We start from the raw sequence: 23,270 nt of genomic DNA on the forward strand, positions 1-23,270 counted from the left end.
TATGTACAAAAGCCCCATTTTCTTTTTATTTAAATATCCTAAATATATCACGAAGGAACATACACTGCACTTTAATGGTAAAAAGATACAAGTTTATAACATTTTATAAAAACTACCATTTAAAAGTGATCTTGTTCATTTGATTTTCCCCTCCCCCAATAGCAAAATAAGTATATTAAAAAAAAAAAAAAAAAAGACGATGGAGAGGAAAGGTAGGGTAGGAGGGATTAAGATAAAAGCCCCAGGGCCATGTAGAGGCAAAGAACATCTGGGGAGAGGGTTAAAAGTTGTGGCGGACTCCACACCTCATTTAACCCTCCAATGTCAAGCCATGGGGGCACAATCAGTAGCTAAGTGATGACAAGAGGCTATTGGGGGGGGTGGACGGAAAAGACTTGGGGTGCTGGGAAGGGCAGGGCTGGTGGGACCTGGTACAGAAGCCCACCTAGGAACTGGCGCTACTCTTTCCCAGGTCCCTGAATCCCATGTCCTGGTATCTGAGAGCCGGCCCTACCTCCCTCTCCCTTCACTCCAGACACACCTGAGGCGGCTTTCCAGTGCTAGACCCCACCCAGCAGTGGGGTGGAACATTGGGCCCAGGAGCCTTTGCAGCGGTCTTGGTCTGTGATTTCCCTGGGGTGTAAGTGGGACTCCTGGGCTCCCTGGGCGCTAAATCACTCCTTTGGCCTCTCAGCTCCTCTCTCCTCACACATCCATGGCCCCAGAACATCAGCACCTGGACAACTGAGCTAACCACCTGCTCCTGTGTTTCCCCTCACCCAGTCCTCGGCAGGGGTGGTTCTGGTATGGCTCTTTGCACATTCGCTTAGAAGTTCCCTCTCTCCCGCCCACCCAGGCAGGAAGCCAAGGTCTGCAAAGGGCCAGGGCACATCTGGACCTAAACACACATTCGCACAGTCAGGGGCACAGATCACTCGTGTGATTCTCTCCACACATACCCCAACTCACCCCAACCATAAACAGATTAGCCGCAGGTGACAGGAAGCAAAGCCTCCCACTTTCAAAAGCGCGTTTGGAAGGACAGAATTTTCTAAATGTATCCTAGACAAATCCCAGCCCCCAGCAGAGCCCTCTAACAGGGAGGGGGCTGGCTCACATGCAGAAAGATGCCCTACTTGCAGGGACCAAGGGCAGGTCCAAGGACTCGCGGTCTAGTTTCTGGACCACATTAAATGGGAGTGCCAGCACAGAACCAGAAGAGCACAGGTAGCAAACACATTCCCCAGCGTCTCCCCCACAGGATCTCAGATGCTGTCAGGCAAGATCTAAAGGGTGCCACCCCTTTCTTTTTCCCTGAAATCCTCACACCTCAGAGGTATGGAGACCCCCACCCCGCGATTTCCTCCTGAATAGGTAACAGCCAGGAGTCTGCTGCTGCTACTGCCTACATTTTTCTGGGAAATGAAATCACTTCCTGGAGATTGCCATCTCAGATCCCCACTGACAGCTTGGTCAGGTTCACCAAGTCAAGTCTCCATGATTCTTCCATAATTACTCACCCCTCCTCCCCACAGGTCAGGGCAGGCCACAACCTGGGAGTCAACCAAACCCAGAACCTCCTATAAGGATCCTTTCCTTAGCAGGAAGAGGGTTTTTATTTCACTTTAGAAAATTCATATTCACAAGCCCTGGTTTGGGTTAGAAACATCCTAACCACCAGTCTGTTGAATCAATCTTAAAAAACCCCTCCAAAACAAAGCCCTCCAGTCCCCTAAGTTGAGTTCTTCAGCTTCTCTTGGGACCTCAAGCACCCTTCAGATTTGTTGGGGTGGGGGAGGTGGTCAGGAGAGGCTGTTTTATGCTCATCCTCCCCTGAGCTGAGGGCTAGAGAAGGGTTTGGCTCAATAATATGCCATCTCCAAGCATACAAAAACACTCACTCACATACCACACACACACACACCCACACACACCCCGATCACTTTTTGGGGGCTGGACAGGGTGTGGGGTCGGAGCAGAGAGGAGCAAAGAGTACAGTTAAGTGTAAAACCTATGTTAGGTTTCCTCCTCAGTTTTTTCTCCGCAGCATCCCCACCCACCGCAGTTCTTGGTTGGGTAGGGACAGCCATCAAGAAGGAAGCCAAGACCTTGTTCTTTGCGACTGAAGGCCAGACCCCTATCTCCTCTACCTGAATACAGTGATAGGACTTGGGCAGGGAGAAGAGCTCACACTGCTCAACAGTCATATCAGGGGACACCAAATTCCTTTCGTTTCTTCAACAGCTGTTACCCAACTTGGGGCTAGTCTTGGATTGCTCCTAAGAGGGCACAAGGAGAGAGAACCCACTTTGACATCCATGACTTCCTGCTCAACATCGGTCTGGCTTAGGAGTCAATATCAGCGAGGTAGCCAAAAACTATCTCCAAGACCAACTGCCCAAAGAGAGAAAGAAAAGGGGCTTCAAGGGCCACTCTCACCCAAGTTTCCTCCAGAAGGCACTTGAGCTGACCCCATTAGGTACCAGTGTGGCATGGGCCATTACAACAGCCATGGCCACAACTCTTGCTCTTCCCCGAAGGAAATGAGAGGTACCTGTCCACTCTTCTTGGATCCAGCCCTTGTCTGCTCCTGTCACTGTTCTTCCTTTTGTCCCTACAGTGTATAAGGAGACCAAAGTAAGCTCAGCTGCCATCCCTGATCCTATTCTCCTTCAAACAGGAGATGAGGTACAGGGCTGTGGAACATTGAGGATCAACTGCGACTACAAACTCAATTTTGGGGGAGGGCTGGACCAGCCACAGTCCCTACTTTGACCAGGACTCTATACCTCCATATTACCTGTTTCCACAGTGCACCTGCTGAAATTGTTTTTGGATAAACAAAAACAAGAACAGAACAAACAAATCCCTCTCCCCGATCTTTTCCACTTCAGCTGCCAGCTGGAGTCCAAGGTTGTGGGAGCCACACTTCAGTCTTGGTCCTGTACCTTTAGTCCCCACCTATGACCTCAGACAAGGGTCCAGGGACTAGCTTCCCTACCCAGGAATGCTGAAGGAACTTCCCCGAGATACTCATAGTCTCAGATTATTTACAGAGCTGAAGCTCTGGGGCCCGCTGTCCCCGATGCACTCTTCTGGTCTCCTGGGTCCACTCCTCCAGGAGGGGGACAGGTACAGACGGGGTGGTGGTGGGACCATCAGACCAGAGGGGTGCGCTCTTCGGTAGAATCTTCTGATCACTCCCACCACCCGGGGCCCCTTGCGCCTATAGAGAAAACTGCCCGTCGGAAGTCTTGGACTGGCACCCTTGGCACATCCGTTTGTGTCTGAGTAATCGATCTGTCCGAGAAAAACACTGAGAAGAAAGGGAGGGTTAAGTGCCTGAGAGGAGAAACTCAGTTAATATTGGCTAGAGCTGCCTTCCCCACACGGGAGAGGCACACATCCCATTCTACACCCCCTTGGCACATACACAGATGGCATGAGTGCACAGTAGTTAAGAACACAAGCTCTGAAGTCTCAATTCTGGCCTAGTGCTTAGTAGCCGTGTGATCTTGGGCAAGTTATCTAACAGCCCTGAATCTGTACACTCATCTGTAAAATGGGACTAAAGGTACCTACTCACAGAGTGGCTGCTTCATTTATCACATATTTATTGAGTATCTACCTCAAGGCAGGTACAGTTCTTGGGGCTGAGGACAGAGTGGAGAACCAGAGGGACAAGGTCTCTGCCTCCTGGAGCTTTCATTCTAGTGTTCTGCAGATTCAACCTAAGAGCACGGAGCAAAGCCTGAGACCCAGCAAAGCATCCAGGAAGTGTTAGTTGTTATCGTTTCTCATCTCTTGTTCTTGTCTTATTTTGGTCCTGGCTCTTACATTCTCTACAGATCAGATATTGACCTCCCAGGGCAGAGATTTTATCTCTTCCTCCGAAGTGCACCTGCTCTGAAGTTCGATTCAGTTGGTCTCTTGTCCCGGATCTGCTGTGTCCTTGGGAAACTCAACCTCTCTAAATCTCAATTTCCCTATGGGTGAAATCAGGACAACACAGCTTCCTCACGGAGTTAATGTGAAGGTTAAACAAAGTAATGTCAAATATGCTCTCACAGTGCCTAGCACAGAGTAAGTACACGAAAAACGCTATTACTATTATTACAATTATTCTAATGGCCCCTACCCATGATCAGCTGCATAAGGCCAGAGAGATATACATCACCCTGAGGTACTAACTCTATCATGGCCAAGAATGCTAGGTGGCCCCTCGTCAGGCAGGGAATGCTGGCAAGCCCTGGTTCTTAGGGAAGAAAGTTCGTGTGTGGGCGTGAATGGATGACACGTGAGCTTACCTGATGACACCGTTCACACTGGTAAGGCTTTTCCCCACTGTGTACACGCTTGTGACGCTCCAGGTGGTACTTCTGGATGAAGCGCATATCACATATGTCACACTCAAATGGCTTCTCACCTGGCCCAGGTGGAGAGAGAAGCGAACATCAGGAGGTATACATGGCAGGGACCTCATTCCAGGTATTTTCCCAGAAATCTTTAACTTTTAGTAATGTGCAGACACCTAATGGGGAAGGGTCCCCAAAGCTGCTGGTCTCAGTGACACTAGATACATACAATCTCTCTGCCTCATTCACTTACCTTCTTTCTCTATTAGTAAGTATTTCTAATACTTACTCCTCAAAATAAACCCAACAAGAGCTACACACAAATATCATACAAACTAGGGACTATTCTCCCCCTTTGAATGTGAGCAAGAGACTTACCAGTATGAATAAGGATGTGCCTCTTGAGGTGGTAACTGCTCCTAAAGGCTCCAAAGCAGTGTTCACAAACAAAATTTTTGGGAATCTTTACTTGAAAAGAACCATTTTGTTCCACTACCACCACCTGGGGGCAAGAGTCAGGTCAGTCATGAGGCTGTCCCTCTGCCCCCTGCTTGCCCCCATGCTGCTCTGGGTCTGTGTCCGACTGCTGGACACAGCAGGCTCTCTGGTGCTGTCATTGCCCACATTCCGTAGAGTTACAAGACCTTCTAAGGAAGGAGGTAGGGCGGGCAAGCTATCTGCCTTGTCAAACCCAACACTCTGAATTGACCCGAGGGGGAGTCGGCCTGCCCCTCTGCCACAGAATTTCATGCTCCCCTGACCCTCCTTCCCTTACCAAGGATGGTTCAGAGAGGGCAGAGATCAATTACCAAAGTGGTCTCTGGATGGAATCAGGGTGACACACTCACTGGCTATGAGGGAGCAAAACATCTAGGGAGAGCTCCGGGTTGAGCCAGAGAGGGAAGAAAGAGGAGGACTGCCCTATTCCCAAACCGGACCAGTTTGGGGGTTACCCCATTACCTGCCTTTTTCTTTTCTTTTTTTTTTTTTGGCCGTGCTGCATGGCTTGTGGGATCTTAGTCTCTGACCAGGGACTGCCCTCGGCAGTGAAAGCGCCCAGTCCTAACCACTGGACCGCTGGGAATTCCCCATTACCTGCCTTTTTAACAGTCTTTTTTGAATGAGAGGCCTCAGCCAAGCTGTCATCGTCTTTGCGGCTCCGGGACTTATCGCTGTCTTTTCGGTGGCTCTTTGAATACAAATCAAATCTAAATTCATAGTCCATCTCAGAACACAAGACAGGAGGCCAAAAAGGTGCTTTGAGACAACTTATAAATGAGAGTAAATCACCTGCCCCAGAGGTTTAGAGAAAGTACGCATTCGTTTCCTCTCCAAGTACCCTGGTTTTAAGGAGCTGCTGTACAGAAAAGACCTTCCTTTTCTGTACCCTTTTCTGTATCCTCTAAAATACCCACATTCATTCATTCCCCAGCTGGATCCCCTTTCCCACTTCCCTAAATAGAAGCACTAAGGAATCAAAGCTGGGCATCTTCTGGCAGAGAGCTCGGGCCACCCGACCCCCAGGTGCCGCAATGGACTCAAGTGCTGTACCTGACTCGAGCACCTCAGCATATCAGGGCTACCTGCCCGCTCTCCATTCTCGGCCTGCTTGCTGGCAATCTGGCTCAGCATCATCTTCTTGCTGGCTGCAGTGGGAACCAAACTCACACCTGCTAGGCCTTCACAAGCCAGGAGACTTGCCTAAGTTGAAAGGAGACGAGGTGTCAGGTCACCTGGCAGGGCACGGCAAAAACAGACTGCCAACTTCTATAGAACTACCTTTCACACCCAGCTGCTAACATGCTGCTTCTCTCTAGGGAGCGTTCCTCCTCACCACAAAATCCTGCTTCCTTCAAGAGTCCTCCCTAACTCATCTCACCAGGAACTACTCACTTTGTCATCTGTCAGCATTTAGATACAGACCAAGTGAATAATCAATGTCATTGACACTTCTGTCACTGACACTTCTGTCATTAGCACTGTGCTGGGTAAAGCATGTGTCTATGTATTACTCTGAAGCATTTCTAAGTTTTGTGTGTGGGCATGAGGGTCTCTCCTGTTGACCCACTGACATGGGAGATTTCTAGGGGAACCTCCTTCTTCCTTTTTTTTTTCCTTCTTCCTCTCTTGATGACACTCAGCTTCACAGAGCCGACTGGTGCCAAACATACATTCTATCGGGTCCTACAAACATGTTTATCAGTAAAGTTAGATTAATTTCTCCCCGTAGATTTTAAATTCCCTAGATGTTGCCAATTACAATAGATATAAAAATTAAAACACTTGGAAGGATTTTGGAGTTGAATATACAATTTCTCTCCCCCACCCCGGCCCACCATTTATATGTGTGCATATCCATATTTTTTCACATTCCCTGCTATACATGCAGTTTAAAAATGACTTAAGCAAGAGTGAACACGATGCTGTGAAGTGGGCTGCAAACAAAGGAAGAAGAAACTGAAGGGCCCCTACTCTGCATGGAAAGGAGGAAGCTATGCATGCAGCTGGAAGAAAGCCAATTATACTGTAATCAGGCTGCCATCCTGGTGAGACTGGTAGGGTAGGGTCCCTGGAAGGAAGCTGGGAGCAGCTCTGGGGTTGCCTGCATATAGCTTTTCTACCCAGATAACTACAATAACCTATCAAATCATCCTGTCTCTCCAATCCATCCTGAATCCCTGCAATGACAATTACCTTCCAAACACACTGATGTGACGTCACTCTGCTGCTTAACATTCTTCAGAGAGTTCCCATTCCTTACAGAATAAAGACTAATTCCTCAGCAAGGCATAAAAGGCCCTTCAGTCACACTCTGCTTGTTTCTCCAGGAAACAACTCCCTTACCCTAACGTTCCCATCTATCACTATCTACCATATTCCTCTAACCATGCCTCACTTAAATCCTTTCCTCCTTAACTAGCAAACTACCTACAGTACTCCTAACATCATCACATCCTTCCATGTCTCTAAGCCTCTGCCCATGCAGTTCTCCTTGTCTGAATGCCCTGTTCTGCTTGTTTATCTAGCAAAATCCTATGCGTCCTTCCAGCTTCAACTTTTTTCATCCAAGCAGCAGGATCATTCCTTCTTCTTCAGTGTACACACCTTTACTGTTGCACATTCCTTCAATCAACAGATTCACTACGTCTCTACTACTAGCCAGCCACTAGGTGTTGTGAATATAAAGATAAACAATAGAGTGTCTCTTCATCTCCCCCCGCCCCAACCCAACTAGCCTGGAAGCTTGCTGGGGACAGGGACAATTTTATTCATCTTTGTATTCCCAGCACAATGCCTTGCATGTAACAGGAGCTCACTAAATTCCTGTTGAAAAAAACAAATGAAGCATTCACCAGACTGTTCACTCCCTCATGCCCTTCAGCAGTTAATGTACCAAGTGTAAACTGAGTACATGTTGCTTTGCAAATGTCCCATCAGGGCCTGTGATGCAGTATAGCCTACCTCCTTCATTTGACTGGAAGCTCCCTGAAGGCAGGGGCTGTGGCCTGTCTCCTTTCCTTCCTCTAGATCTCCCCCTGGTGCTTAATACAGAGCTTCGCTCACTGGGTTGGTCAATAGGTTGACTAAGGCAGCATTCAAGAGTGAAACTGCAAACACGCTTCCCAGTGATCTTGAAGGAGGAGGACTGGAGAGCTTTTTACCTGAGCCATGCTGATTTCTCACTTAATGCAACCCAAAAGTTCAGGAGTTTCTCGATCCACCTCTCCTTAAGACACTGTTGTTTGAAGAACTGTCACCAAATCACTGTAACAACTCCTTCGTGTCCCTTCAGTCCTGCTGCCATACTGAACTGTCTTTGTCTTCAAACAGAACTTAGTGTCCTCCAAAAGGAAGATAGATGTTCCAAGAATCCCTGGTCTCTGCCTGGCTCCTGCCTACTGTCTGAAGAAAAAGAGTCTTCCAGTCTTGGTTATCCAGCTGAATTCTCTAGATGAAGTTCACGATCTGTTTCAGAAACCTGAAACCAGAAAGGGAGAGGGGGCTGTTAGGTGCAACATCCTCAGACCATACAACCTGCAGTGAGGTGAACTCTTTTTTTGCCAGGCGCTCTCTGTGCAACTCCAAAAGAAGACATCAGTCAAGCAGAGTTTTCTTTCTAGGTCATGAGTTGAAACTGGTCTCCGGGCAGCCAACAGGAGCAAAAGTAACTGGGGCCTCTGGTGGAGGAACTGCAGCAGGCCAACTGCTTGGATTTGCCATCTTAGAACTGGAAGAAGGGGGCGGAGGTCCTCTGGGGCTTTTGTGTCCAGTGGGCCGGCCCGCGAAGCTCGCACTCTATTAAGGCGACCAGAAGTGGGGTAGAGAAAAGCTCAGGGGCTATGGCTGGGCGCTTGGGCAGCAGGCAGAAACCGAACCGGCAGTACGCTCCCGGGCCGGCCCACACGTGCGCATTCTCCGAGTCAGCCCGAAGGTACGTAAACTCGCTGCGGAGGTGGAAGGCAGGGAGGCGAAGCCCAGCTCTGTGCATTCCCTCCCATCTTCCCTCCCTCGCGCCAGCCAGCCAGCCAGCCAGCCGCTGCGCCCGCCGCACGCACCCGGAGAGAGCCGAGGAGCGCGCAAGGTGCGTGCTCGCGCCCGCGTCCCTTCCGAGCAAGCCCCCTCAGCCCAGCCGGTGACGCGGCCGGACGGTGATGTGCGCGCGGCCCCTACCCCTCCCCGGGAGCGCCCTCCCTTCGCCACGCGCCCCTCCTCCCCTCCCCTCCCCCTTCCCGCGCGGCGCCCCACGGCCTGCGAACTGCTGAAGCGCTGCCGTCTGCCCAGACGACGCTGCGCTCCCTGGGGCGTGCTCCTACCTGCCAGGCGCGGCCTCCTGCTGTCTCCCCCGTCGCGCGGCCCCTCCTCCAGGCCGCAGCACGCCGTGCCAACCCCGTGGCCACCGCTGCCCCCGCCGGAACCGAGGCAAGTTTACAAACACCAACCCGGGACCCGTTTCCCCGGAAGCACTTCCCCTTCCCCCCTCGTCCTCTCCCCCCTGAGCAGCATTATCCACTTCCGGGCTCGCGACCCTGGAAGGGCGGGGGCAGACAGAAAGCGGGTGAGGCTGAGGGCTCACCGAGGGAGTGCAGCTGGCGAGTGGGCGATGCCGGCGCGCGGAAGGACGGGAAGAGGGAGGATTGGAGGTACGGCGCTTGCGCCGTTGTGGGGGCGCGCCCCGGCGGCCATCTTGATTCAGGGAAGGAACGAGTGCCCTGAAATGTTGGTACGCTGAGTGTTCGTTGAGCGGTTTTGCTAGGTGAGCTGGTTAGGACTCCTTGAAGAAGCGCTATCACTCTCCCTTCCTCCCAGATGTTCTCCCTGTCGCTTTTGAGCCTGGAGCCCCAAATAAAGCCAGAATACTTCGTACCAGGCTTTTTTCATGTAATTCGGTCGAGGTCATCTTTCCCCGACCTTTCCATCAGGCCCAGATCTGCAGATTCTGAGGGCCGCCGCGTCAGCTGGGAGGGGAGTTAACTTTTTTTGCACGCTTCTGCCAAGTACACTCGACTCCAATCTGAGAACGGATGCCCTGGCATAGTCTGCGCACCCCGAGGTCTCTGATTTCCTTATATCGCTTCCGCCTTTATTCCAGACCGTCCACAATCTAACATTGGCCTCCTCGCCTGGAAAAAGCCATAGGACTCCCCTCAGTAGGAGAATGTAATCTCTTTGGAGACTTAGCGATGCAGGGTGGCCCGTGGGACCGGCTACATTAGGAAAACTTGAGCCTTTCTTTAAATTCTATTCCCAACTTCAGGGAGGGGTTCTGCTAAAGATGGGCTATGCATTTAGTGCACTTGATGGAAGGAAATGTCGATTCTATTTAGGTGTGTCAGATTGTGAGTTTAGGAGAATTAACGGAGATGCCAAAAGAAAAAAAAATACTTACGAAAGAAGACAAGAATTGCCAGCCACTTTTTGTACGCAGATTTCATTTCCCTGAGCGCTCCACTTTTTGAGTAACTGACAGCAAATCCTTGTGCTCTTAAGATCATCATAGAACAGATAAAATGGAGCGCGATCATCAGAAATAAATCTTTAATTAAAAAAATTAGCTCATGCTTATTTTAATAAGTCCACACGGCACAAAAGAATTAAAAGGCATGGGCTTCCCTGGTGGTGCAGTGGTTGAGAGTCCGCCTGCCGATGCAGGGGACGCGGGTTTGTGCCCCGGTCCAGGAAGATCCTACATGCCTCGGAGCGGCTGGTCCCGTGAGCAATAGCCGCTGAGGCTGCGCATCTGGAGCCTGTGCTCCGCAACGGGAGAGGCCACAACAGTGAGAGGCCCGCGTACCGCAAAAAAAAAAAAAAAAAAAAAAAAAAAAAGAATTAAAAGGCAAAAAATATTTTGCCATTTACTATTATTCCATGCTCCTGAAGGTAGTCACCTTTACAAGTTTGGTGTATATACATCCAGGCTTTTTTCTATGTTCATAAATTTGTTATTTCATCCAAAACATATTTTTGAGCACCTACAATGGACCACACAAATGTATTTTAGACATTTTCTAAGTCATTTCACATTTTAAAAATTGTTGCATAGTATTCCAACTATTTTAATTTGTCTAGACCCATCCTGATGAACGATTTAGGTTACTTATAGCTTTTTTGTCTTATAAACCATGCTGTAATGAGCATCCTTATATAGTTATCTTTTTGTTTTTCTAAATAGATTCATAGGTAGGATATGTGCATTTTAAATTTTAATAGATTCTGTGAAATTGAATTTCAGAAGTCTGTAACAATATACACAGTCAGAGCCATGTGTGAATGTCCCCATTTCCTACAACCTTGGCAATACTGGATGCTATGAATTTTTGTACAGTTGCCAACTTGATAGGTGAAAAATAGTAATTTAATTATTTTAAGTTGCATGTCGTTAATAGTGAAGTTGAGCATCTCGTTGCTTTTTGACCATTTTAATTGTTTTCGTAAATGCCTGTTCGCATCTTTTGCCTGTTAAGGAAAAAAAGATCATTTGTCTATTTCGTATTGGTTGGTAGTAATCTCTATGTTATATTAACTTTTCATTTGTCATATGCTTTTAAAATATTTTCTCTTAGGTTTTCATTTATCTTTGAACTTTTTTTAGAGTGAAAGTTATGCTTTATGGGAAAATACTTGAAACATTCCTGTGAAAATAGGAACAAGACAAGAATGTTTACAATCAAAACTAATATTCTATTAAAGCTACTGGCCACTCAAAAGTCATTATTATTTTCGTATTTTTATACTCATTATTTTCACATGATATATCCATCCACAAAGAGAATCAATTGACAAGATACTAAAACCAGTGAGTTCAGCAGCATCGCCAGATATACGATTAACAAACAAAACTTATATAAATAAGATATGAGAACAATAATCAACCATAAAAATGTCATAGAAAGGTCTCATTCACAATAAAAATGTTGCATTATAGATATAGATTTAACAGGAAATTGCAAATTATGCATTAAGAATATCAGATTATTTTAGTGGAAGAAAAAAAGGGCTGATTATTATTTTTGGCTGCACCACGTGGCTTGCGGGATCTTAGTTCCCCGACCAGGGATGGAACCTGGGCCAAGGCAGTGAAAGCACTGAGTCCTAACCACTGGACTGTCAGAGAATTCCCAAAAGGCTTGATTAGATGGAGAGTTTTACCATGTCCGTGAATAGGAAGACTTAATATTGCAGAGACACAGTTTTTAATTTAGGTTAAATTCTTATTAAAACAGGACTTTGCATGGAACTTAAGCTTTTAAATCTGCACGGAAAGGAAAAATTGCAAGGAAAGCAAAAACCGTTTTTGGAAAGCAATGAGTAGGTAAAATAATGGTGGGGGAGGGGAAATAAAGCCATAAATCATCTTTAACCACTTTATTTAAAAAAATTATTTATGTAGCTGCATCGGGTCATAGTTGTGGCACGTGGGATCTTCGTTGCTGTGTGCGGGATCTTTAGTTGCGGCATGTGAGATCTAGTTCCTTGACCAGGGATTGAACCCCAGCCCCCTGCATTGGGAGCGCAGAGTCTTAGCCACAGGAGCACCAGGGAAGTCCCTAACCACTTTAATGGTGTCTTTCTTTACGCAGAATTTTAAAAGTTTTATGTAGTCAGATCTGCCTGCGGCTTTTGGGTTTTTGTGATATGCTACCTCAAGATTGTAGAAATATTTCCCTGTACTTCCTTCTGGTATTTTTATGGTTGTATGTTTTCAGTTTTATGTCTTTATCTCAGCTGCAGTTTATTTTTTTTAATTTTTAATTTTTATTTATTTTTTAATTAATTAATTAATTAATTAATTTCTGGCTGCGTTGGGTCTTCGTTGCTGCGCACGGGCTTTCTCTAGTTGTGGTCAGTGGGGGCTGTTCTTTGTTGTGGTGCGCAGGCTTCTCATTGCGGTGGCTTCTCTTGTTGTGGAGCACGGGCTCTAAGAGTGCGGGCTTCAGTAGTTGTGGCTCGTGGGCTGTAGAGCGCAGGCTCAGTAGTTGTGGTGCACGGGCTTAGTTGCACTGCAGCATGTGGGATCTTCCCGGATCAGGGCTCGAACTCGTGTCCCCTGCATTGGCAGGTGGATTCTTAACCACCACGCCACCAGGGAAGTCCCTGCAGTTTATTTGTGTGTGTGGTAAGTGGTGAGAAATGCCAGACTTAAAAGGGACCAATAATGTAATGGGAGAGGTACTAGCCTAGATGCCAGAAAATCAGCGATCTAGGCTTCCTCCCATGTCACCTTTGTAATTTTGGACAAATTAATCTCACTTTTTTTGGCTCAGGAGCCCTTGACTTGAAAATGAGGGTGAATAAATACTTTTCCAGGCTAAATTCTAGCACTACTGTGAGGCTCAAATGAGATCATAGGTGAGAAGGCTTTTCGAAGAAAAAAAAAACCCTTTGCAGATCTAATAAGTTATCTTTAATACTGATTTTTGGTTTATGCATATCAATGTAAGTGTAGTGCAGCATCATTTTTCAGTACCTGGAAACAGTTTATTCAAGTTTGTGCAAGACCTTGGGGGAAGGTAGAGCAGAGTGTGAAAGATGAAAACTAACATTTTTCTGAATGCCTATTTCGTATTTGGTGCTTTACTTAAAGAAGGATAAGACTTAGACCTCTCTTCCCAGGAGTTTACAGTCTAAAAGAGGGGAAAACACTGTACACATAAGAACTGGAGCCACTATTAACGTGGGTGTTGAGTGGGGTTTGTTAATAGGTAGACAGCTAGGAGGTCAGTGTTTTCACTTTCTAACAATAAGCCTGGCTGAAAGTGCTTTAAGAAGCAACTGCCCTAATCCCTTTGCCCTCAGGCAGGCCTCCTTCTGGGCGACCTTCCCCACCTTCTTTGGTACACTATCCCCTCAGGCCCACCCCATCACTTTTTCAGGTAGTATTGTAATGATTACCGATTAGTCTTTTCCTGTACCAGATCTCTATTGCCTTAAGGAGAGCCGGAAAGTTTTCTCTTTGAAGGCTGCCCTGGGCCAATTGAGCAGAGTTAACCAGCCTTCCCTTTCTTTAGTGAGCGAGCATGCCTTTATTTTATGTGCTGGCCTCCCTCTTGGCCTGTTAGCTGGAACAAACAAGGCAGACACAGCACCTGGGGCAGTGCCAGGCATTAGATAGTCAGTGTTTGTTGAACTACCTGAACTCGTTCCTCTCTCTGAGAGCCAGTTAGGCTGCATAGTAGAAATGAGCAGTATGTGGCTACCTTTGTCACCTGGTAGACCTTTTAGATGAGAGTTGATTGAGGAGTTGGGAAACCACATGGTGTAATGGGGTCATTCCTTGAGCCTGACAATTTGTATAGTTTGGAATTCTTTTTGCCCCTTCATTCCTCCTTAATCTTTTATGTTGCTTAAAAATAATCTTTATTTTAATTACATAAGTCAATGGAATTATCATATAAAATTATAAAAATATAGAAGTGTATAAATAAGAAAATGAAAATCATCTATAATCCCAATACCGAGAAATAACCGCAGTTAGTATTTTGAAGACTTTTTCCATCTTTTCCAGTTTTTAAAAAAAGCGCATGGGGGCTCCCCTGGTGGCGCAGTGGTTGAGAGTCCACCTGCCGATACAGGGGACACGGGTTCGTGCCTCGGTCCTGGAAGATCCCACATGCCGTGGAGCGGCTGGGCCCGTGAGCCATGGCTGCTGAGCCTGCGCATCCGGAGCCTGTGCTCCGCAACGGGAGAGGCCACAACAGTGAGAGGCCCGCGTACCGCAAAAAAAAAAAAAAAAAAAGCGCATGGGGGGTGACTGCTAACAGTTACGGGGGTTCTTTCTGGGGTGATGAAAATGTTCTGGACAGTGTGATCGATGCACAACTTTGTGAATATACTAAAACGCACTGAATTGTACACTTTAAAAGGGTGCGTTTTGTGGTTTGTGAATTGTATCTCAGTAAAGCTGTTTTTTGTTTCTTTTTTTTTAATGCTTGTGAGGGTTAAGAATCCACACCTGCCAATGCAGGGGACACAGGTTCGAGCCCTGGTCTGGGAAGATCTCACATGCCGCGGAGCAATAAGTCCGTGCGCCACAACTACTGAGCCTGTGCTCTAGAGTCCGCATGCCACAACTACTGAGCCTGCGTGCCTAGAGCCTGTGCTCCACAACAAGAGAAGCCACAGCAATGAGAAGCCCGTGCACTGCAACGAAGAGTAGCCCCCGCTCGCCGCAACTAGAGACAGCCCGCGCACAGCAACAAAGACCCAATGCAGCCAAAAATAAGATAAATAAAATTAATTAATTAAAAATGCTTGTATGGGTGGCTTCCCTGGTGGCGCAGTGGTTGAGAGTCCGCCTGCCGATGCAGGGGACACGGGTTCGTGCCCCGGTCCGGGAAGATCCCACATGCCGCGGAGTGGCTGGGTCCGTGAGCCATGACCGCTAAGCCTGTGCATCCAGAGCCTGTGCTCCGCAGCGGGAGAGGCCACAGCAGTGAGAGGCCCGCGTACCGCAAGGAAAAAAAAAATGCTTGTAGGTACATACACACAGTATTGTTTTCTGAACTGAAAGTGCATATACAGTGCTCCTTTGCTGCTAAATGATTTAGCATGTTTCCTAAGAATAAGAACATTCTTTTATATAACTACGATGTAATGATCAAGTTCAGGAAATGTAGCACTGATTGAAGAATTCTAATACTTATGAGGCCTTTCATAGTCAGATTCCACCAGTTCTTCCAGTAACTTTCTTCACAGCAGGTTTTTTTCTTCCTTATCCAGGAGCCTATTTAAGATCACATATTCCTTTTAGTTGTAATGTCTCTAGTTTCCTTCAATCTGGAACAGTTCCTCAGTCTTTCTTTGATTTTCATGAGATTGACATTTTTGAAGATTACAGGCTACATTGTTTTGTAGAATGATCCTCAATTTAGATACATCTGTTTCCTCATGTTTAAATTCAGGTTGTGCATTTTTGCCATTTTTCCATGCCTCATGTCAGAAGGCCCACGATGTCTATCCATCCCATTACTGGTGATGTTAGCCTTGATCACTTGGGTAAGGTGGTGTCCACCAGGTTTCTCCACTGTAAAGTTACCACTTCTCTTTAAAGTGCTTTTAAGGAAAAGAATTTTACAGCATAACCCAGAAGAAAAAACTTTATCCAGGTTTTAGTGTTCTGCTGATGTTTTGAATGAGAAAGAAAGATATAACATTTGAAGATTAAATAAAAAGGAAAAAAATCAGCCAAGGACGAGGAGGCAGGAGCTCAGTTAGAATCTAGGTTTCAGAAGATGGTACCATTCACCTAACCAGGGAACTCAAGAAAAAGAGCCTCAAGAAAAAGGCTCATAATGAGTCCACTTTTGGACCTGTTGAGTGTGAAGTCCTGTGAGACTTCCAAATTAGGCAGGTGGCATCAGGGATCTTGGCTGGGGAGAGAGGTCTGGGATGGAGGAGTCACCAGCATGTAGCCCTGGGAACAGAGTAGATTGTCCAGGGAGAGGGGCAGAACACATATGAAAGAGGCCCTGGGATAGAACCCTGAGGGAGGGCCAGAGGAAGGTGAAAAGGCAAAGGGAACTAAGAAATGGTCAGGAGTAGTCATACAGAAGCCAGGGAAAGAAAATGTTTCAAGATGGGATGGCAAACTATGTCTGTTGGCTCCAGAGGGGTCAAGTAGGATAAAGATGATATGTGTCCATTGGATTTGGAGGCAGGGATGTTCTTGGTGGCATTGAAGGTGTAAGCTACATGGTGGTAGGCTCAGGAAAGTGTGAGAGGAGAGGAAATGAAGATGGAGTGGAGACAACTCTTTTAAGAAGGTTGGCTGAGGAGAGGAGGTGGCTGGAGTGGGAATGTGTTGTGAGAGGTTTAGACAATTTAAAATGCTGTGATAAAGAGGTAGTGGGAAGGAGAGTTGGAGAAATGGGGGGCGGGGGTAATCAAGAGGGTATCCCTTAAGGAGAAGGAGAGGAACCCCTTAGACCAATGGGTCCAACTCAGATGTCTACAGGCCCAGGCAGGTAAAACAGATGAGTGAGGTGGACTAGTGTGGACTGAGGTGAAACAGAATGCAAAATTCTAAGGGTCTGTGGCCAGTCCTCTTCTGAGGATTGTCATCCAATCGTCATCCCTTGTCATGCACTTTACAGTGCCCCCTTGTGGGAGGAATATAAATCCTCACCCCACTGCCCCAGGGCTTGCTTTGGTCAACTGGATCTGACCAGATGTGCCGTATGCTGGTCTGAGCAGAAGTTTTAGGAGTTGGTGCATGGTTTTCTCTGCTGTGAGAACATTGTGTCCCAAGTAGGGGCTATTTCTTCAGCCTGGGTCTTGGAATAAAGGCATATGAATCAGAGCTATAGCCAACCCTACTACCAACATAAACCTTGAAAGAGAAATAAATCTCTGTTGTAAGGCAGTGGTCCCCTCGCCCCCCAACCGTGCACGGCTTGCAGGATCTTAGTTCCCCAACCAGAGATCGAACCCTCGCCCCCTGCAGTTTAAGCACGTAGTCTTAACCACTGGACCGCCAGGGAAGTCCCAAGACGGTAGGGTTTTGAAGTCATTAGTTACCACAGCAAAACTGACTAATACAGGAGTTCAACCAAAATAAAGCTATACTAAGATATTTTTTACTCCTCGAATTAAAAAGATTCAGAAGTTTGACAGCATACTCTGTTACTGAGGCTGAGAACACAGGCGCTTTCATACATTGGTGTCACCTCTATGGATGTTGGCAATCCTTATCAAAGTTACAAATGCAGATGGCTGTAATCAGAAAGACAGACAATAACAAGTCCGTCAAGGATGTGGAGAAATGGGAACCCTCATGGGAATGTAAAATAGTGTAGTCACTTTGGCAATCAGTTCGGCAGTTCCTCAAAGAGTTAAACGTGGGACTTCCCTGGTGGTGCAGTGGTTAAGACTCCTCGCTCCCAATGCAGGGGGCCCGGGTTCGATCCCTGGTCAGGGAACTAGATCCCACATAGATGCCGCAACTAAGAGTTCGCATGCCACAACTAAAGAGGCCTCCTGCTGCAACTAAGGAGACTGTGAGCTGCAGCTAAGGCCTGGCGCAACAGGAACAACAAAAAGTCAAACGTGAAGTTACTATATGAGCTATCAATTCCACTACCAGGTATGTACCCAAGAGAACTGAAAACATGTCCACGCAAAAAATTGTATATTAATGTTCATAGCAGCATTATTCACAATAGCTTAATAGTGGAAGCAACCTAAATGTCCATCAATTGATGAATACTTAAAAGTGTGGTATATCCATACAATGGAATATTATCTGATCATAAAAGGGAATGTAGTTCTGATACATGCTACAACATGGATGAACCTTGAAAACATTATGCTAAGTAAAAGAAGCCAGTCACAGAAGATAACATACTGGTTGTTTCCATTTATGTGAAGTGTCCAGAATAGGCAGACCTTTAGAGGCAGAAAATCAATTAGTGATTGTCAGTGGTGGGTGGAGGGGAGAATGGGGAGTTTCTTTTTGTGAGGATGAAAATGTTCTGGAATTAGTGATGATGGTTGCACAATTTTGTTACTGTATGAACAACCACTGAACTGTACAATTTATTTATTTTTCATTTAAAAAAATTTTTGGTACCCCAGGTGGGACTGAATTGTACAATTTAAAAGGATATGCTTTAGAGTATGTAAATTATCTCAATAAAGCTGTTATATTAAAAAAAAAGAATGAGGAAGTTCTATATGTTCTATATGATCACTCATATACTGTTGACTGAAAAAAAACAAGGTGCACAACAGTGATTATATGCTTTTATGTGAAAAAGGAGAAAATAATATATATTTACATTTGTTAGTATTTGCATTAAAAACTCTGAAAGATTATCTGAGACACTAATAAAAATAGTTACCTGGAATGGGGCATATGGAATGGGGTGGAAATTAGACTTTTCACTATTAATATTTTCATATATTTGGTTTTTGAACTACCTGAATATGTTGCTTAATCAAAACTTTAAAAATTGAAAAGAAAACACAGTGAATGCACAACTATAATAATAATAAAGGGGGAACTCCAACTACACGATTGTTGCTCCTTGAAATTCAGACCCAGTGTTGCTAGATCTTCTGATTTTTTTCACAAGAAGCTGGAAGTTTCGGTATTGACAATTGTTTTTTAAAGTTTTAAAATGTACTATGCAAGCCAAACAAAACCATGTCTATGGGTAGCAGTTGGCCCTCCGTCTTCCAGTTTGTGACCTGTGCTTTAGACTGTGAACCTCATGAGGGCAGGGCTGTGGTCTTTTGCTCTCCATTGTGACCTCTAATGGTCACCAAAGTGCTTGGCACATATATACCAGATAATGAATAAATACTGAAGTAAGGCAGAGAGGGATCCAGAGTGCAGGTGACAAAAAGTTGAGTGAGTTTGGATGGTTTTTATTTTCTATAAGAAATTTGAAATGAGAGGGAAACAGGGAGAAGGTTGATAGGTCAATAATTTGAGAGGTGTGGGAAATTTTTGAAATAATTGCTCCAGAGAATTGGAGATAGAGCCGACAATAGAAGAATAGTAATGTTGCCAGGCAGTGTTGTGTGTCCACTTGAACAGAGTCATTGCTGCTTTTTGCCTCGGAAGATGGTTACTACCTTCATCACAGTCCTGGGAATTCCCTTGACCTCTCTCCTGTGTTGGGCGAAATATGATGTGGTCTGATTCTCTGTCCTTTGTCTGTGACCTGGTTTGGGTTTTGTCTCTGGAAGTCTTTGGATCCTCCATTGTTCTGAAACAATATTATCATCTGTCTTCCTGTTGGTCATTCAGTGGATCCATTTGATCTATCCTGTTCTATAAGGCTTTTTTTTTTTTAATTTCTTTCCTCCTATTTTCCCTTCTTTTTCTGAAACTTCTATTAGTTGACTCTTGGGCCTTTTGGATTGATCTTCTATAGTTCTTTTATGTTTTGTTATCCATCTCTTTATTTATTATTTATTTATTTTTTTTGCGGTATGCGGGCCTCTCACTGTTGTGGCCTCTCCCGTTGTGGAGCACAGGCTCCGGACGCACAGGCTCAGCGGCCATGGCTCACAGAGCCAGCCGCTCTGCGGCATGTGGGATCTTCCCGGACTGGGGCACGAACCCGTGTCCCCTGTATCGGCAGGCGGAGTCTCAACCACTGCGCCACCAGGGAAGCCCCATCTCTTTATATTTTTATCTTTCTGTGTGATTTTCTTGACTGTCATTTCAGTTGTCATATTTTTAAAACTCTAGAGCTTCTCATTGTTCTCTGAGTGTTCCTTTTTGAGAGCAACCCCCCCCTTTTTTTTGTTGTGAATGCAGTATCTTCCTGAATTTTTGAAGCTTTCTTCTGCTCCCTGCATTTCTCCTCTTCTACCAAATACCTTTTTTCAGTTTGTCTGTTTTTACCTCTGTGGTTCACATTAGGGGCTTTCCTCAAGTGTTGAGTATTCCCTGGCTGTCTGTCTGCTCACATTTAAGAGTGAAGCACTAAGGCATATTGGAAGGCCCAAGTGCATAGAAAGGATGTATTTATTGACTTGTGGCATCACTGACTAGGTGATTGGGCGAGGACTGAAATAAGAGTGTCAGGTCTTTTCTCTAGGGCTATTGAGGTCAGTTTCTTCAGAGAGGAATCCTCCAGTCTCCTGGCCCTGGAAGGTTTACACCAGGCCACTGGTTCTGAACACTGATTGGGAGAAAGGACTTGACTGGATACTTCCTGCTAATCCTCTTGTATTCAGTACAGTGCCTCCTCCTCACCTTCTGCTGTGCTTGGCATCCCTAAGTCCCAGCCGCTCCATTTCAGTTTCTCTAGAAAACAGACTTCCTGCTTCTTTGGAATTAGGTGGAGGAGAGGGGAGTTGCCTCGCTGAATGGGCAGGGGGAGAAGAGTGAGAGCCTAAATGTTTCTTGTATAAATTTTCATCTAATTTCCACGTTTTTAGCTGTGCTTCCTCCTCCTGGCTTCCAAGGTAGCTACTGTTGTAAATTCCTGAGCCTTTCTGGGCTTCTGCCCTAAGAACCAGCTTATATCCTGTTGGCATAACCCTCTGCAGACAGAGTGGCTTTAACTTTCTGCATTTGCTGAACCACTTACCACTTCTCATCTGCTTTCTATCTTCTACAGTTATTCACATCTCTTACCTCTTGTCTCTCATCTGCTTTATTCTTCTGAATTTAAAATTTCACTGATATAATTTTAGTGGGGTTTCAGGAAGGAGTAGTGGTAAACATATGCATTTAATCTGGTGTGTTTTATTGGAATGAGCACAGAGACCATGAATTTATAGAAAAATCAATTTGAATGGTTAGGTGGTTTTCACTAGCAGAATTCAGCAGTCCTGGTGGATTTGGTAAGAGAAGGACTGGCCAGTTGGATTGGGGTTTTGCCAGGTGGACTTGGTGGAAGGACATTAGGGCCAGGGAGTTGAGGATTTTGGACAAAGAGTGGTTGAAACAACAGACCATACAATCTAGGTTGTGTAAGTGAAGGAAAGAAAGATACAAGGGAGTTGATGGCTGGAGGAGTTTATGAACTAAAGATCCTGTGAAGTAAGAAAAACTTGTCAATTTTTTTTTGAATTTTTGAATTTTATTTATTTTTTTATACAGCAGGTTCTTATTAGTTATCTATTCTATACATATTAGTGTATATATGTCAATCCCAATCTCCCAGTTCATCCCACCCCCCACCCCCCACCACTTTCCCCCCTCGGTGTCCATACAAAACTTGTCATTTTTTTTTTTTTTTTTTTGCAGTACGCGGGCCTCTCACCGTTGTGGCCTCTCCCGCTGCGGAGCACAGGCTCCGGATGTGCAGGCCCAGCGGCCATGGCTCACGGGCCCAGCCGCTCCGCGGCATATGGGATCCTCCTGGACCGGGGCACGAACCCGTGTCTCCTGCATCGGCAGGCAGACTCTCAACCACTGCGCCACCAGGGAAGCCCCAAAACTTGTCAATTTTTAAACAAACCCTACTTGGTCCTTCCAGCATATTCTCAGCCAGGAGCGAAAGTGCTGTTCCTAAGTTTATTCATGTTTCTTTGCTTTATCATTCTATCTTGGGGGTTAATGTTCTTCTTGCTTTGAAAAAGGAAAACTCTCTCAGGTCCCCAGGACAGGATTCTGTATGGGGCGTGAGGGTAGGGATGCCTCACCTCCCTGTTTACCCCGGAGGAAACTGGAGGTGTTCAGAGCCCTTGCCTCCACCTTTCATTTCTTTTTTTTTTTTTTTTAATTTATTTTATTTATTTATTTTTGGCTGCACTGGGTCTTTGTTGCTGTGCGCGGGCTTTGTCTAGTTGCGGCGAGCGGGGCTACTCTTCGTTGTGGTGCGCGGGCTTCTCATTGCAGTGGCTTCTCTTGTTGTGGAGCACGGGCTCTAGGCACGCAGGCTTCAGTAGTCGTGGCACGCGGGCTCAGTAGCTGTGGCTCGCGGGCTTAGTTGCTTGCGGGCTTAGTGGCTCCACGGCATGTGGAGCCCCAGACCAGGGCTCGAACCAGTGTCCCCTGCATTGGCGGGCAGATTCGTAACCACTGCGCCACCAGGGAAGTCCCCACCTTTCATTTCTGAGTGGTGACTTTGGTGGGATGGATACAGAAGGGGCCGGGTGGACAGAGCCATGTCTTCCCTGCAGACCTCTCTTCAGAGCTTTGGGAAAAGCCTTCCTCCAGCCTGGGGTCTCTCTTTCTTCACCAGTTGTTCCCTCCTTGCAGCCTGTTTTCCACTCCCCTGGCCTGCTTACCGTATCCAACAGCCTGAGCTGATGAACACCCACAGATACCTTGGAGGTTCTCGCTTTAAATCCCTTATTTTACAGAAACTGAGGCCCTGAGGTGTACTCACTCCTGGCCCAGAAGCCTTTGTGCCACAGCAAGCTCAGTGGCTGAGGGAGCCCCGCATGAGGCGGTGGAGCCTGTTGACTAGGGACGGGATCTTCGGAGCCCCACACACCCTTGTCCAGACCCAGCTCAGCCACATACTGGCTGCATGACCTGGACACGTTACATACGTAGTGTCTCTGAAATCTGTTTCCTCATCTTTAAATGTGGGTCATAAACTTAACTTCAGTGGTTGTGAAGATGAGAATAATGCATGTTAAGTACAGAATGAGGCAGGTGGTAAGTACTTCCATGGTGCCTATTTTTATTAGTCTCTCTTCTTCTAGCCTTTCCACCTAAAACGCCCCACTGCTGCCACCTGTCAGGGGAGCCAGAGTGAGCACTGATGAAGGATTGAGTCTTATTCTCAAAGCCGGGCCAGCTCCCCTAGTTTCCCGAAACCCAATCTCCTGAGGAGAAGTTTAAGGATAGGACAACTGGGGTCCCTTGGACCTGTGTTTTCAACTAGCTTGGGGTCCAGTGGCTGCTGACAGTGGATTATGCCAAAGGAAGATTCCTTCCATTCCATGTTTCCTGGATCCTCTTACCCCCTCATTTAGTGGGTTCCCCAGGCCTTGGTATTTGCC

At 46.4% G+C, this 23,270-nt stretch overlaps 2 protein-coding genes across 7 annotated transcripts in view; one reads left to right on the top strand and one right to left on the bottom strand.

Moving 5' to 3' along the window:
* ZNF740 (zinc finger protein 740) lies at positions 1–9,288 on the bottom strand. 4 transcript variants are annotated; one of them, XM_081247906.1, is made up of 7 exons: positions 9,170–9,288; positions 8,018–8,334; positions 5,907–6,056; positions 5,455–5,544; positions 4,734–4,857; positions 4,308–4,426; positions 1–2,614 (listed from the first exon to the last, which is right to left on the bottom strand). In XM_081247906.1, the coding sequence occupies exons 2-7, from the start codon at positions 8,024–8,026 to the stop codon at positions 2,594–2,596; spliced, it is 513 nt and encodes a 170-aa protein (XP_081104032.1). In that variant the 5' UTR covers positions 8,027–8,334; positions 9,170–9,288; the 3' UTR covers positions 1–2,593. The 4 variants fall into 4 exon arrangements, with proteins under 4 accessions (XP_081104032.1, XP_081104031.1, XP_081104029.1 ...); XM_081247905.1 differs by lacking the exon at positions 1–2,614 and adding an exon at positions 3,094–3,316; XM_081247903.1 differs by lacking the exon at positions 1–2,614 and adding an exon at positions 3,181–3,751.
* Positions 8,927–23,270, top strand: part of CSAD (cysteine sulfinic acid decarboxylase) — a 27,131-nt gene continuing 12,787 nt past the window's right edge. For 2 of the 3 annotated variants that reach the window (XM_081247899.1, XM_081247901.1), the window contains exon 1: positions 9,200–9,275. The gene's annotated coding sequence lies outside the window, so the exon portion shown is untranslated. Of the gene's footprint in view, positions 8,938–9,199; positions 9,276–23,270 lie in introns of those variants that run through there. The other variant, XM_081247900.1, reaches the window with a different exon arrangement.

This window comes from Mesoplodon bidens (assembly GCF_964165515.1).
Source record: "Mesoplodon bidens genome assembly, chromosome: 11".
NCBI classification, from domain to species: domain Eukaryota; kingdom Metazoa; phylum Chordata; class Mammalia; order Artiodactyla; family Ziphiidae; genus Mesoplodon; species Mesoplodon bidens.